The 16095-nt window shown below is 33.7% G+C and overlaps 1 protein-coding gene across 10 annotated transcripts in view; it reads left to right on the forward strand.

The window, feature by feature from the left end:
- VPS13B (vacuolar protein sorting 13 homolog B) overlaps positions 1-16095 on the forward strand; it is an 808377-nt gene that overhangs the window by 361314 nt on the left and 430968 nt on the right. For all 10 annotated transcript variants that reach the window (XR_014326885.1, XM_082859134.1, XM_082859132.1 and 7 more), the window contains one exon: positions 205-439. Coding sequence is in view for 9 of the 10 variants with exons in the window: in XM_082859134.1 (XP_082715260.1) it covers positions 205-439 (235 nt within the window). In the remaining variant the exon portion in view is untranslated. The remainder of the gene's footprint in view (positions 1-204; positions 440-16095) is intronic.

Here is a 16095-nt window from a genome sequence, read left to right on the forward strand (position 1 = left end):
GATCAAATTTATAGCAAGAAACAATACCTTTTCAAGTGTTTGTTGTATTCTTTAGTGAAAGTAACTCATAAAGACATAAGTATGGGGCATTTTCTTTTTTTTGGCTTGCCTGTGTATTCTGGTAAAGATATTAGATGTTTGAGGATACATTTACTCTCAAATTTAGTCTGATCCAAATATTTTGATTTTGCTTTTCTTTTCTAGCTTGAAGTACAATCTTGTTGTGTGTTCATCCCAAGTGATAGCTTGCCTTCCCCAAGTACAATTGTATCTGGTGACATTCCTGGAACAGTAAGAAGTTGGTACCATGGACAAACCAGCATGCCAGGAACACTTGTCCTCTGTTTGCCTCAAATAAAGATTGTTAGTGCTGGCCACAAGTATATGGAACCTCTGCAGGAGATTCCTTTTGTCATCCCACGACCCATCCTTGAAGAAGGTACTTTTTAAAAAAATTCTTCCTATGGTTATTCTACTATGTTTATTATCTTTTAGACTGATATTTTTAGTTTTACTGCTTTTTTTTTTTAATGCCAGTGCATTTCTGAATCAGTCTTCTCATTGAAAGAACTGCATGGAAATGAACTAAGTGATTTACAAAGTGAATGAACGAAATGATGATGTTTATTGATAGCCACACCTTTTATATATATGGAGACTATATATATGTATATATGGAGACTATCTACAAAAGATCATATAGAATACAGTATGATCACTGAAATGCTAAACATAGATAAAATTAACTTGAGAAGGATGTTGGTTTCAGATGTTTGCATTAGGCTGAACTAAGAATTATAAGTAGGTTGATTTTAATTTAAGCCACTTGACTTATGAATGGATGCTTCATAAATACATAATCAAATGAATACATTATTTACAGCAAGCATGCTATATTTCTAGATTACTCATTTATTTAAATAAAGTAGTTAATTGTGTGATGATTGGAGCCATGGATCTTTCTTCAGTAAATACTTGATTTCTGATGTTGCAGTGTTTTCAGTTGTAGGTTCATACCCTTTTGAACTTTGATGTATTCATTTCAAACTGTGTGAACCTGGAGAAGTTTTGAGTCACAAAGTAAATAATGTGAATCTATATTTTAATAACAAGCCTGAAATTTTTTGACAGTGCTAAATAGGTCAACACCTTGTTCATATTATTAGGATGTAAGTGTCTGAATCCTGATATCGTTCAGATTACCACAGTACTGTTATTGAAAAGCAGGTACAGTCTGCAATTTTTGATTTTGACTTAATGTCGATTTCTCTCTCCTTTTCTCTATTGAAATTTCCATTGAAATCTAGTTTTCGTAGGTTTATCAAAAGTAAGCATGATTTTACTGGCAGAAATTAATGTTGGTACTTAATGATATGAATACCATTATCATAGAATCATAGAATTGTGAGAGTTAGAAGGAACTTCTTTAGAGTTCTTCTGAAGTGCTCTTTGTCTTGATAATTTCTCTAGCACATTGGACATAGCCATTCTTTGTTATTTGTTTTCAGTTATAGGGAATTCCTTATTATCACAATAGCTATTACATGTCATATCAAAGATATGTTAGAGTGAAGTGAGCTCATAAAGCTCATAAAGTGAGCTGGGAGTGCTTCCTCCTTTTTTTAAAAATTTTAACTCTGGAATAATTTTTGTAAGATTAAATGATTTGTACCTTGATTTTTTGTTAAAACTCATTGATAAAATTCACATATTGTAAAATTCTTCCATTTAAAGTATACAGTTAGATGATTTTTAGTGTATTTACAATTTTTATGTAACCATCACTATAAAATTTTAGAATAGTTTTATCACCCTAAAAAGAATTGGTATATCATTAGCACCTACTCCTCTTTCTCCCTTCCCCCCAGACCCTATGAACCACTTGTCTTTCTATCCCTATGAATTTGCTTCTTCTAGACATTTCATATGAATGAAATAACAAAATTTGTGGTCTTTTGTGACTGGCTTCTTTCACTTACCATTATAAGTGGTAAGTGAAAGACGCCATCTTTCACTTCTTTCATAGAACCATTGTTATAGTATGTATGTCTTCATTCCTTTTTATGGCTGAATAATAATTCATTTTATGGATATACCACATTTTATTTATTCATTGATTACTTGATGGATATTTGGGTTGTTTCCACTTTTTGGCTATTATCAATAATGCTGCTATGATCATTCTTTTACACTGTTTTGCATGGACATATGTTTTAATTTCTATTAGATATATATAGTAGAATTGTTGGGTCATTTGGTAACTGTGCTTTAGCTTTTGAGGAATTGACAGACTGTTTTTCAAAATATCTGTGCCATTTTACAATCCCACATCAATGAATGGAGGTTCTAATTTATTCACATATTTTTATGTGCAAGTATAGTTGATTTACAATATTAATTTATCCATATCTGTGTCACCACTTATTATTGTTGTCTTGTTATTGTCTTATTGGTTCTAGCCTTCTCAGTGGGTGGGAAGTGGTATCTAGTGGTGTTGATTTTCATTTCCGTAATGTCTAATGATTTTGAGCATCTTTTCATGTGCTCAGTGGCCATTTGTAGATCCTGTTCTGTATTTTCTTCTTCTATTCAAATCCTTTCTTTTTAAAAATATTTTTAAATTTATTTTGGCTGCACTGGGTCTTAGTTGCGGCACGTGGGATCTTCGTTGTGGCATGTGGGATTTTCAGTTGCGGCATGCAGCCTTCTTACTTGCGGCATGCAGACTCTTTAGTGGCAGCATGTGAACTCTTAGTTGTGGCATGTGGGCTTCTTAGTTGCAGCATGTATGCAGGATCTAGTTCCCTGACCAGGGATCAAACCCGGGCCCCCTGCATTGGGAGCACGGAGTCTTACCCACTGGACCACCAGGGAAGTCCCTTTTCAAATCCTTTGCCCACTTTTTAGTTGGGTTATTTGTCTCTTTATTGTTGAGTTGTAAGAGTTCCTTATATATTCTGATATTAGACACTTATTAGATATGTGATTTGCAAATATTTTCTCCCATTTCTCCCATCCTCCATTTCTCCTGTTATCTGTTCACTATCTTGTTTGAATTTATTTAGTTGTTTAAATAACAGTTTTTTTCCTTTATACTGTAATATATGTTATTTTAATTCCTTTTTTCTCCTGCTATATTGGAAAGTATTCCTTAACTGTTTTTCTTTCAATCTTAGAAATTAACACCCTTTCCTCAAAGTCAGCTCTGGTCCTAGAAATATTAAGCTGCATATTTAATTTATTAAATTATGCATTAAATCAAGTTATTTACTCTGCTCCTGAACAACACATAGGTCTTAAAATACTTTAATTCAATCATCCTCTCTGGATTAATGGTTTATCACTTAAAAAAATAATTGCTTATATTTATTGCATATATATAATCAGGGCAGGGTTTGGAAAATTTATTTAGTAAGGAGCCAGATAGTAAATATTTTCAGTTTTACCAGTTATGTGGTCTTGTTGCAACTACTCAACTCTGCTTTGGAGTGCAGAAGCAGCCGTAGGCAATATGTTGATGAACTGACATGACTGTGTTTCTTTGAAACTTTATTTACAAAATCTGATAGCCAGATTTGGTCATGGGCCATGTTTGTGGACTCCTATACTAGTGCCTTACTAGACATTCCTTCTTACAATTCAGTCCTTTATTCTATCTCGGACCATTTTCCTTTTGCCTTTTAGTGATGATATGTTGTTAGCAAACTTAATTTTGTTTGTTTGAAAATGTCTTTATTTTGCCCTCCTTTTTGAAAGATATATTGGTGGATATATAATTTCTTTTTTGGTAGTTATTTTTGTCTGACCCATTAAAAATTCCATTGTGCTGACTCTTGCTTTTCATTGTCCTATTGACAATGAAAATATTTATCTGCAATGTCCACTTGCAGTTTGTGTTTCTTTGAAGGTATTTTGTCCTTCCTCTCTGGCAGCTTTCAGAATTTTTTAAATCTTTGTGTTTTAAAGTTTTAGTGTTGGTGTCTTTTATGAGTTCTGCAAGTTTTCTGGCATAATATCTTCAGATATTGCCTGTGCCTTATTCTTTCTTACATATATTTTAGAATTTTTCACATTTTTACTGTATTATTCTTGTCTCTTCTTTGTACTTTTATATTTTTTTTCTTTGACTTGCTGACCTGCATTCTCAGTAATTTCTTTAATCTGATCCTCCATTTCATTAATTTTTTAAAGCTGGGTCTAATATGCTGTTAAACAGTTATTCATTGAATTTTTTGAATAAACTTTTATAGAATTCAAATATATCATATAGAAAACTGCCCAACTCTTAGTTCACAGCTTGATACATTTTATAATAAACCTACCCCTGTTGCCTACATCTGAATCAAGATCAAAAATATTACCAGCACCCAGGAGATCTTCTCTAGTTCCTTGCGAGCCTCTCTTTCTTCAGATTCAAACTGCGTCTTGACATCTAAAACCATAAATTAATTTACCCGTTTTTGAACTTTGTAGCACTTTATTAAATTTTTACTTATGATATTCTTTTCATTTTGATTGATTTTTGTTTGTTTGTTTTTTGCGGTACGTGGGCCTCTCACTGTTGTGGCCTCTCGCATTGCGGGGCACAGGCTCCGGACGCACAGGCTCAGCGGCCATGGCTCACGGGCCCAGCCGCTCCGCAGCATGTGGGATCTTCCCAGACCGGGGCACGAGCCCGCGTACCCTGCATCGGCAGGCGGACTCTCAACCACTGTGCCACCAGGGAAGCCCTTGATTGATTTTTAAAACTCCTTTTAATTCATAATTTTCAAGGCTTCTTTGTGTTTCTTGATACATGAATCATTTATTTTATATTATTGTCTAATTCTTTAATCAGCCTTACTTGTGAGCAAGGATGTTCAATTTCACCAGTTTTGAAATGCCTCAAGCGATTTGTTTTGTTTACCTCTGAGTTTCTGGCTTCTCTCATTCCATGGCATTAATAATCTTTACTTTTTGGAGAAACTCATTAATGATTTTAAGGAGGTATTGTGTGTGTGCGTGCGCGTGTTTGTGTGTGTAAACAAATATAAGTTTTAATCATAGTATGTGTTACATATAAACATTTTATAAATACATTCATCATTTTCATTTGTTTTTAGTGCAAGGGTCATTCAGGGAATGAAATCTACCATTGTTTCTGGAAATAGAATCCCCCAGTGAGGTTAAAGATGTTATGACAATATTATAGCCCCGCCTTAATGGATTTTATGAAAGGGCTGATGTGTACTACCGTACTATTTGTTATCTCTTCAATACTCTTTTCAGATCCCTCTTACTCCTGCAGCGCTCCTGCCAACTTCAACTGTTTGTCCTTTTCATTTGATAAATTGTTTTATTCTTATCTTGTTTTTCCAATATATTATGAATGTCTTAAGAACTACAGAAGTCTCCATCTTTAAAGCATAAGATGTTATTATATTCTCTGATTTTTTTTCCAGAACTGATGAGTTAGAATCTTAGTTTATTTTCAACTTTTAAAAATATCATATACCAGATGGAGAGGACTAGAATCAAATAGAAACTTCTAAAGTCTATTTTTCATACTCCCTAGGAGACTATAGAGTGACTATATAATCAACATTGAAACCTAAATTTTACTTCAGGTTTCAGTTTTTTAACCACCTGATTATTCTCATTGGCCAAACCTACCTTGAGGAAAGGAGATTATTTCAAGATATTTAAAACTTCTTCAGGCATTAAAAAAAACTGTAGATATTAACTTATGAAAGACCATAAGTATATATTTTTTCTTCATTTTAAATGTTGTTTGTAAAAATATTTGAGTATAACCCTTTGATGCATACATGTAAAAAGTAGTTTACTCTTTATCTTTATACCTGTGCATAGATTGAGAAAGAATCTTGAGGTCTGTTCACTTTCAGTTTTCAACTAGTCCTCCTGGTTTCAGTGTCATTCCACATTCTCTTTTTCAAACATATTTGAGTATTGGAACCTGTTGAAGGATGGTTGTCATGAATCAGATTGATCCTTTATGGTTTATCTCTCTGGGCCTCAGTCACTTGCTATTTATCTATCATATTTATATGTTTAAAAATTTCATGATATTACTTATCTGCTGTTTTGTCCTCTCCTGTTCTCATCCTTATTTTGAGTTATAATGCTTTTTTTCTCTCTCAGTGTCATTTTGCTGGTTTCAGAATGTAGATAAATATTTTCAGTCATTCATGATCAACCAGATATGCAGTGTATCTAAATCTATACCACCTTCCGATTGTGCTTCTTTCTAGTCTGCTTCTCCAATACTGTTATTGTTTTATGTTCAACTCATTTTTGTTCAGTAAATGTTTTTTGATAATTGTAGATGATGGATTTGGTGGGGGTCTGAGAGGGCATGGGCTCAGGGGAAGATAGGAAAAGTGGAGGCAAACAGATTAGATATTGCATCTAGCTATTATAGTTGTCTGGAAACATGACTGTCAGAACCAGAATGGTGGTGATGGGGATGGAGAAAATGGGAAAGAATAGAGAAATAGTTAACAAAAAAACTGGCAAAACTTTGTGACTGGATTAGTTATAGATAGTGAAAGAGAAGTAAATGTGTAGAATAACTCCATGGTTCCTAGCTTGGATGTGTGTAGACATTTATATGGTTAATATTATGATTACAAATGAAGAAAGAGGTTTAGTTTTGGGTGTGGAAGCTGGGAAGGATGAATTTAGGTTGGCACATACTGTAGAGTGTTTGTGGGACATTCAGGTAAATATATCTAATAAGCTGTTGCATATATGGGTCTAGAGCTCAAAAGAGGAATCATTGTTAGAGATACACAATGTGATAGCAGGGAAGACCATGAAAAAAGATGTGATCACCTGAAATCACTTATGTAGAGACAAATAAGTATAATCCAGATAGAAAAAGGGGGGAACACTAATGTTCACTGGCTGAAAAGGAAAAAAAATAATCTATGTTGAAAACTGTGAATAAGGTAAGTACAGAAAAACCCATGAGGCAGTAGTGTCATGGAAGACACACAATCTAGTCATTTAAATGTAGCAGAGATGCCCAATAAGATGAGGACTAAAAGGTGTGAAAGGGATTTGACAATTTTGGATGATTGGTTTTTCTTATCACCGTACTTTCAGAGGAATAGTGTTAATGCAGGTCAGATGATGGTGCCTTAAGGACTAAACAGAAAGTGAAAAATTGATATAACAAATTTCCAGTGTCTTTAAAAAAATATTTGAGAAAGGCATAAAAGAGAGATGGTATTTAGATATATATATACCTTGATATCCTTTGGTTGTACACAACAGAAACCAAGTCAGGATAATTTAAGCAAAAATGGAACTTAATGATGCATTGTCTGTATTCTACTGTAGGAAACAACTTTGAATTTTTAGTTAAAATTTTGATGTTTCACCATTTGACCCTGGTGGTTATGAAGACTGTGGTTTCAATTAAAACTTTCTTTATCTTTTATTTTTTTTTTAACTTGGATTCATAACCCCTGTGAAGTTATTTTTCTCTTGCTCTTTGTCTTTGGTGTTGCTTGGTTATCATACTGGAGTTCTAAATTTCTATTTAAACCTTAATTTTTGAATCTAGTTGTTTAGATTCAAAATACAGTGATCTAGTCATTATGATATGAACAAAATGAAAAAAAACCCTTTAGCATTACAAAGATGATCAATAGGATGAACAAAAGCGTTCTCACTTTATAGATTTGAGCCTTCTATACTGAACTTGGACTTCAAAGTTCAAAATGAGGAACTGTTTGTTGAAATGTGTCATCTGATTTCAGTTGCCATGAGAAGGGAGAGATGATCGCTAATATAGCCAGATCCAATCTGTGTAGGGTGTGTGGGTCAAAATCAACATCTTGAATTTCATTAGAGAGCATTTGCTGTGAGGCTTGCAGATGTAATTTGCTACATCTAGCTCACACCTCTGAGCAGATGGGTTTCTACCCTGTGCCTAGCAGAGGTTTGTTTTTCCTTTTTTGAAAGAGTTGCCTGTGACTTTAATAAAATATTTTGACAAAGTTGGAATGTAAAGATCATTTATAAATTAAAACTCTGCTATTGTTGGATTTAATGAGTTTTAATAGAAACTGATGTGAAAATTGTTGAGCATCTATGAAAAACATGAGGGCTATTTTTTCCATGTAATTCTGGTCACCTTAGTTGTTCATATGTATTATTACAGTATAGATATTTTTAAAATATCATAGTTTGATAATCATAATTTCCACTTGTTCTGAAAGATGATGATGTACTATAGCAGTAGTTTTTTTCCCAGCTTTACTCAGTGTCTTTGACTTTAATTCTTAAACCCTATGTAAATGAGATTGCCTGGGTAAAAGAGGAAGCTCAGAAAGGAGCTTTAGATTTGTTCTTGATGGTGTTGTTTTTAAATAAATTTCTTGGAAGCCATCATACATGTATAACAAATGAAGTTAAGCTGTTGGACTGCCTAAACATTTTTAATATAATTGCTACAGACATTGTTCTCTTCTCAGTAGCTCACATTCATCCTGCTCAATCATTTGTTTACCTCTGGGTTCTACAACTTTTAAAGGCTAGACAAGGAACCTTACTTTATTTATTTCCTGTTAATCAATTTTGCATTTTCCACCCTCCCACACAAACACTTATTTTAAAAACAAAAACCAATATGGCAGATCTAATATCCTGCTCACCTTTTAAAAATAAACTATATAATTTACATTGCCTTAACAATATAATTTACATTGCAGATCTAATATCCTGCTCACCTTTTAAAAATAAACTACAATTTACATTGCCTTAAGATCTTAAAAATATGGTTTTTAAATGATACCAAGGTAACATTCTAATTAATGGGAATTTTTAAATTCAGATACAGTTGACATATAAAATTATGTAAGTTTAAGGTGTACAGCATGCTGATTTGATACACATATATTGCAATATGATTACCAGTGTGGTGGTAGCTAACATTTCTATCAGGTCACATAATTATCATTTCTTTTTTGTGGTGAGAACATTTAAGATCTAGTCTCTTAGCAACTTTGATGTGTTTAATATGTATTGTTGACTGAAAATCACTATGCTGTGCATTAGATCTTCAGATCTTATAGTTGCAAGTTTGCACTCTTTAGCAATATCTCTCCAATCTGTGTAGGGTGTGTGTATCCTTACGCTCCAGCCCCTGGTAACCACCATTCTTTTGTCTGAGTTCAGCTTTTTTAGATTTCATATACAAGTGATATACAGTAGTTGTCTTTCTCTGTCTGATTTATCTAAGTTAGTATAATGCCCTCATTAAAGGAAATTTGGAAAGCAAGTAACATATACAGGAGAAAATAAAAATCCCTTGATGATGACCAATTTTTTTAAAATAAAGAAGTGATTATTATTATTTTTTTAGTTTATTTATTTATCTTTGGCTGTGTTGGGTCTTTGTTGCTGCGCACGGGCTTTCTCTAGTTGCGGCGAGCGGCGTCTACTCTTTGTTGTGGTGCACAAGCTTCTCATTGTGGTGGCTTCTCTTGTTGTGGAGTGCGGGTTGTTTTATCTTTCAACTTTTTGTTATCACATATAATACACATATAATATTCATTATGTATAATGATTATATTCATTATAAAATTAGGATAATAATGCCTGATGAAATTTTCAGTCATGTTTTTTTCTCTTACTGTTTTATCATGAGTGTTTTATATGAAGTTAACGTTTTTTTGAATCCATTTCCATCTTAAAGTAAGAGGATTTAGACTTGCACCATTAAATACAATGGTAACTGTGAATTTTTCTTAGATGCCCCTCATGAAGTTGAGAAAGATCCTTTTTATTCTTAGTTTATTGAGACTTTTTACGCTGAGGTGGTTTTGGATTTTATCAAGTGTTTTTATGAATCTATTGAGGTGATCATGTGTGTTTTTCCCCTACTGTATGCTATTAATGTGATATATTTCATTAATCAATTTTACATAATTAATTGATTAAACTAATCTTTTTTTAAATTGGAGTATAGTCGTTTTACACTGCTGTGTCAGTTTCAGCTGTAGAGCAAAGTGAGTCAGCCATACATATACATATATCCCCTCTCTTTTGGATTTCCTTCCCATTTAGGTCACCACAGAACACCAAGTAGTTTCCTGTGTTATACAGTAGGTTCTCATTAGTTATCTATTTTATACATAGTAGTGTGTATATATATATATATGTCAATCCCAATCTCCCAATTCATCCCACCCTCCTCTTTCCCCCAAACTAATCTTGTATTTGGGGATATAGACCATTTGGTTATGGCGCGTCATCTCTTCATATGATGCCGAACACGGTTTACCTTTTTATTTTTTTATCTGTATTCATGAGGGATTTAAGTCTATAGTTTTCTGACAGTGTCTTTGGTTTTTATATCAGGATAATGCTGGCCTCATAGAATGAGTTGGGAAGTCTTTTCTCCTCCTCTATTTCTGGAAGAGTTTGTGGAGTATTGGCATTATTTCTTTAAATATTTGATAGAATTCGCCAAGTGAAGGCATGTGGAATTGGTGGACTTTTTTTTTAGTGGAAAATTTTTAAATGAATAATTCAGTCTCTTTATTTGTTATAGGTCTGTTCAAATTTTCTATTTCCTTTTTAGTCAGTTTTAATAAATTGTGTCTTTCTCGAAAGTTGTCCCTGAGTCTAGGTTGTCTAATTTGTGAGGATATAATAGCATTGTTCATTATAAGGGTTGTTGTTTAACCTTTTCAATTTATTTAGGGTTAAGAGTAATATTCCTTCTCTAATTCCTGATTTTACTTGTGCCTTCTCTCCTTCTTTGAGGTTAGCCTAGCTAAAGGGTTATCAGGTTGCTATCTACTCAGAGAACCAACTTTTAGTTTCGTTGGTTTTTTTCTTATTGGTTTTCAGTTGTCTGTTCCATTCCATTGTGGTCTAGAACATATATGGTATGATTTTAATCCCTTTAAATTTATTAAGCATTGCTTGATGGCCTAGCATATGGTCTGTTTGGGAAAATGTTCCATGTGTGCTTGAATGGTTGTTCTGTAGTAGTTGGGTACAACATTCTATGTATGTCAGTTAGGTTGGTTGGTTGATATTGTTGTTCAGTTCTTCTATAACCCTACTGACTTTCTGTCTAGTTATTCTGTCAATTATTGAAAGTACTAGAGTATTGAAATTTTCAAGTATTTTTATTTAGTCATCCATTTTTTATTTAAATTCTGTCAATTTTTGCTTCATAGATTTTGAAGCTCTGTTGTTAGATGCATATGTGCATATATCTGTTACGGATTCCTAAAATATTGATCCTGTTATCATTATGAAATGTCCATCTCTGCCTGTATAAAACGTATTTTCTTAAATCTATTTTATCTGTTATTTTTTATAGCTATTCCAACTTTTTTATGGTTATAGTTTTTATGGTATATCTTTTTCATCCTTTTTATTTAAACATAGTTATGTTTTTGAATGCAGGTATTTCTCTTTTAGACAGCATTTAGTTAGATTTTGATTTTTTTGTGCAGTCTGACAATCTCTTATTTTTAAATGGGGGGTTTAGACCATCTATATTTCATGTAATGTTGATGTATTTTAATTAAATTGGTCACTTGCTATTTGTTATCTGCTTGTCTTGTTTTTTGTTCCCTGTCTCTTTTAATACCTTCTTTGTTTTAGGTATGTATTTTAGCATATCATTTTTTCATTTTCTCCACTGATTTTTTTTTTTACTATGTATTAATTTGTGATGGCTCTAAGGATTATATTATGTTTCTGAATTTATCACACTCCACCTCAGATATATTTTAACTTAATTCTGATAAATTATGGAAAAAATTTTTGAACATAGTTCTGTTCTCTATTCATTTCTGTTCACACATATATCACACCTCTATGTATCGTAACCCAGCAATACAGTGTTATATTCATTGCTCTGTATAGTCAACTGCCTTTTAAAGTACTTGAGAGGAGAAATGAGAAGTAATACATATATAGAATTTTTCATATTAACCCACTTATTTGTCGTATCCAGCACTCTTCATTTCCTCCCATGGATTTGAATTAGCACCTGAAGGACTTACTTTAGTATTACTCATAAGGCAGCTTTGCTAGCAATGTGTTCTCTCAGCCCTTGTTGATCAGAGAATGTTTTAATTTCACCTTAATATTTGTAACATAGTTTTTCTGGATGTAGAGTTCTTCGTTGACAGTTTATTACTTCCTTTCATGTATCTGAATGTGATTTTCCACTGCCTTCTGAATCAATTATTTCACGTAGAAGTCAACTTTTAAACATATTGATTTTCCACTATATGTGATGAGTTATTTTTCTTTTGCTCCTTTTAAGAACAACTCTTGTTCTGTAGTTTTCAACAATTGGACTATAATATCTATAGGTATTTATGTTTCAGTATTCATCCTATTTGAGCTTGGTTGAGCTGCTTGGATGTATGTACTAATGTTATTCATCAGTTTGGAGATTTTTCAGCCATTATTTCTTCAAATATTTTTGTGCTCTTTTCTTCTCACCTCTGGGCCTTCCATTTTAGGTTAGTACACTTCAGCTCTCTGAGGCTCTGTTAATTTTTTCTTCAATACATTTTTCTTGTTTTTCAGGATGGATACTTTTTTTTTTTTTTTTTTTACTTTCAGGAATTGTAGAACATTGATTTTATTGTCGTGTTTTTGCACAAGCAGTAAATAGGCTAACATTTCAGGTACAGGGTAATTATTCTTGAAAAGCAAGCCATCAAAATCAAGTTTGTAGTTAACGGCCCGACATGTTGACAGGAGCTATGTGAAAGTTCCAGAGATGTCTCTGAGTTACTGAAAATGTTAAAGATCAGTGTGCTATGCAGGCAGGAGAGAGATGCAAAGGTAGACCCCCTCTGGGGCATTCTGTGGAATACAGATATGCTGGGCTAGTTCCCATACAGGCTGATGTGGAGGAGGTTCTGGGAGGGGTAATTTCATGTCCACCATTGCGCCTGTCCCTTCCATTAATGCCACAAGACTTCTAAGGACAGTATGTGGCATTAACACACTTATTGTTCCAATCTTGGAGTTTTACTCACGTGGCAGCAGAATGCACAGGTACAGAAAGTGTATCTACACCATGCCGGAAGTGGGGTTGGTGGGGGGTGGGGGCACTGCATTAGATTCCACAGGCCAGTGGGGGATTTAAACACTCACACCTCTAGCTTCTAAGGAAAGCTGCGACTTAAGCCAAATCCTAAGAGTTTACTTAGGCTTTGATTCAAGGACATGGTGGCTTTGCCTTCCTAGATGCTCTCCTTGCCAGTAGGGTCATGTCTTGGATTTGTTGGATGGCTGATGCTGCTCCTCTGTTAGGCCAACAAGGAAAGGCTTATGGTACAGACCTTTACATGGCAGATTGAGTGAGAATGGTGCCTGCATCCTGGGGAGACCACTGTCTCTGGACTCTGGACAAATCTTGGTCTGACTGATCTCCCTGGCTACCTCAATGACCCCAAGTGCCCTGCCTGTTTTTCTAGATCCTGAAGATCCTGATAGCATTGGCTATTCTTATGTGTTTGTATATAATGAGAGATGTTGAATGCTTACTTGAATAGACTTGAACACAATCCCGAAGTACATTTCTTTAGCATGGACGTTCTTCTGCCTCCCAGAGGCAGTCGTTTGGGGATTATCTGTTTTTCCTGGTCTCCTTTTGGTTTTCTTCCCTAGTCAGATTGGATAATTTCTATTGATCTGTATTTAGGTTCATTGATTGTTTTTTTCTTCTGCCAGCATGAATCTGCTATTGAGCTTCTCTACTAAATTATTCATTTCAGTCATTGTACTTTTCTACTTTAAATTTTGATGTGGATTGGGATTGACATATATACACTAATTTGTATAAAAAAGTTAACTAATAAGTGCTGTATAAAAATAAATAAATCAAATAAAATTTTGATTTGGTTCTTTTTTGTATTTTCTTTCTCCTTATGAGATTATTGATTCATTGTTTTCATACTTTCCTTGAATTTTAAAAAATCTTTTTCTCTAGTTCTTTGAACACATTTATAATAGCTAAATTATTGTCCTTTGTTATGCTTCATGCTACATCTGTGGGCACATAGAGACTGTTTTTATTGACTGTGGTTTTTTTCCTGAAATAGGGTACACTTTCCTATTTCTGTGTTTGCCTAAAATTTTTAAAATATTCAGAATTTTAAGTGTGTGCATATGTATTCTTCTTTTTCCCCGGAAAGTTGTTGTTCTTTTATGCAAGTTTGCTTCTTTGTAAAGTAACTTCCTTGGGCTAAATCTGTTTCTTCCTAACTGTGTGACCACTGATGTCTCAGCTCGGTTTTGTTCTGTTCTTATTATTCTTGGTTTTAATTTGAACCCTGGCTTTTTAGGTATCACCCTTATGTCTTCTTATCTTAGTGGTCAGCCAAAATTGAACAGAGGTAGTTCTCAAATAAGGCTTTTGTCCTCTACTAATAGATAGATCTCTATATGTGTTAGGATTGTGTATTCAGTGTTCTGGCCATTCTCATACCTGCCAAACTTTTACTTTCCTCTGAGCCCTTCCACATGTCCTCTATACATATGTGTAGTCTCAAGGTTATTTAGGAGTGTCCAGATAACTCAGTTCTTCTGCATCCACTGTGCTTGTGTGTCACGTCAGTCAGGAATATGCTTTCCCCAGTCACATTCACAATCTCAGGCTAGTAGAGCTGTTGGCCCTCCCTGTTCAACCATTATTGAGATCATCATTTCAACGATAAGACTTCTGGGTGTGGTTGTTGTTCACTACTCCAGATCAGGTGACCTCTTTTTGACCATGGCAGCAGTGCCTCTAGTTTTTGTGGCCTGCTTTACACTGGCAGAACCTCCTGGACTTTTGTTTGCTGGGAGTTTTTTGATTACTGATTCAATTTCATACTAGTGATCAGTTTGTTCAGATTGTCTATTTCTTTCTGATTCTGTCTTGGAAGATTGTATGTTCCTAGGAATTTATCTGTTTCTTCTAGCTTGTCCAATTTGTTGGCATATAATTGTTCATAGTGTTCTATTGTGATTTTTTATCTCTGTGATATTGGTTTTAATTTCTCCTCTTTCATTTCTCATTTTGTTTATTTGGATCTTCTCTCTTTCTCTCTCTCTCTTTTTTTTTTTTTTTTTTGCCTTAATGAGCCTGGCTAAATAAAGGCTTATCAATTTTGTTTATTTTTTCAAAAAAACAGCTCTTGATTTCATTGATCTTTTCTGTTGTTTCTTTCATCTCTATTTCATTTATTTCTGCTCAGATGTTTATTATTTCCTTCTTTTGACTTTAGGTATCATTTGTTCTTCTTTTCCTAATTCCTTTAGATGGCAGGTTAGTTTTTTATTTTAGAATTCTCTTGTTTCTTGATATAGGCCTTTATTGCTATAAACTTCCTTCTTAGAACTGCTTTTGCAGCCTCCCATAGATTTTGGAAAGCTGTGTTTTTATTTTCATTTGTTTCATGGTATTTTCTGATTTCCTCTTTGATTGACCCATTGGTTTTTTAGGAGCATGTTGTTTAATGTCCATGGGTTTGTGTCTTTCCCATTTGTCTTCCTGTAATTCATTTCTAGTTTGATACTGTTGGGGTCAGGAAAAAAATGCTTGCTGTAATTTCTGTCCTCTTAAATTTGTTTAGACTTGTTTTGTGACCTAGCATGTGATTTATCTTGTAGAATGTTCCATGTGTACTTGAAAAGAATGTGTATTCTATTTTTGAATGGAATATCCTCTAGATATTTATTAAGTCTAACTGGTCTAATGTATCATTTAAGACCACTGTTTTCTTATTGATTTTCTTTCTGGGTGATCTGTCCATTGATGTAAGTGGAGTGTTAAAGTCCTCTACTATTATTGTATTGATATTATGATCAATTTCTTCCTTTATGTCTATTAATATTTGCTTTATGTCTTTAGGTGCTCCTATATTAGGGGCATATATATTAACAAATGTTACAAGCTCTTCTTGTATTGTTCCCTCTATCATTATGTAGTGCCCTTCTTTGCCTTTTGTTATAGACTTTGTTTTAAAGTGTGCTTTGTCTAATAAGTGTATTGCTATCCCTACTTTATCATTTCCATTTGCATGAAATATCTTTTTACCTCCCCTCACTTTCAGT

The sequence above is a fragment of the Leucopleurus acutus genome (genome assembly GCF_964270905.1).
Source record: "Leucopleurus acutus genome assembly, chromosome: 17".
Classification (NCBI taxonomy): domain Eukaryota; kingdom Metazoa; phylum Chordata; class Mammalia; order Artiodactyla; family Delphinidae; genus Leucopleurus; species Leucopleurus acutus.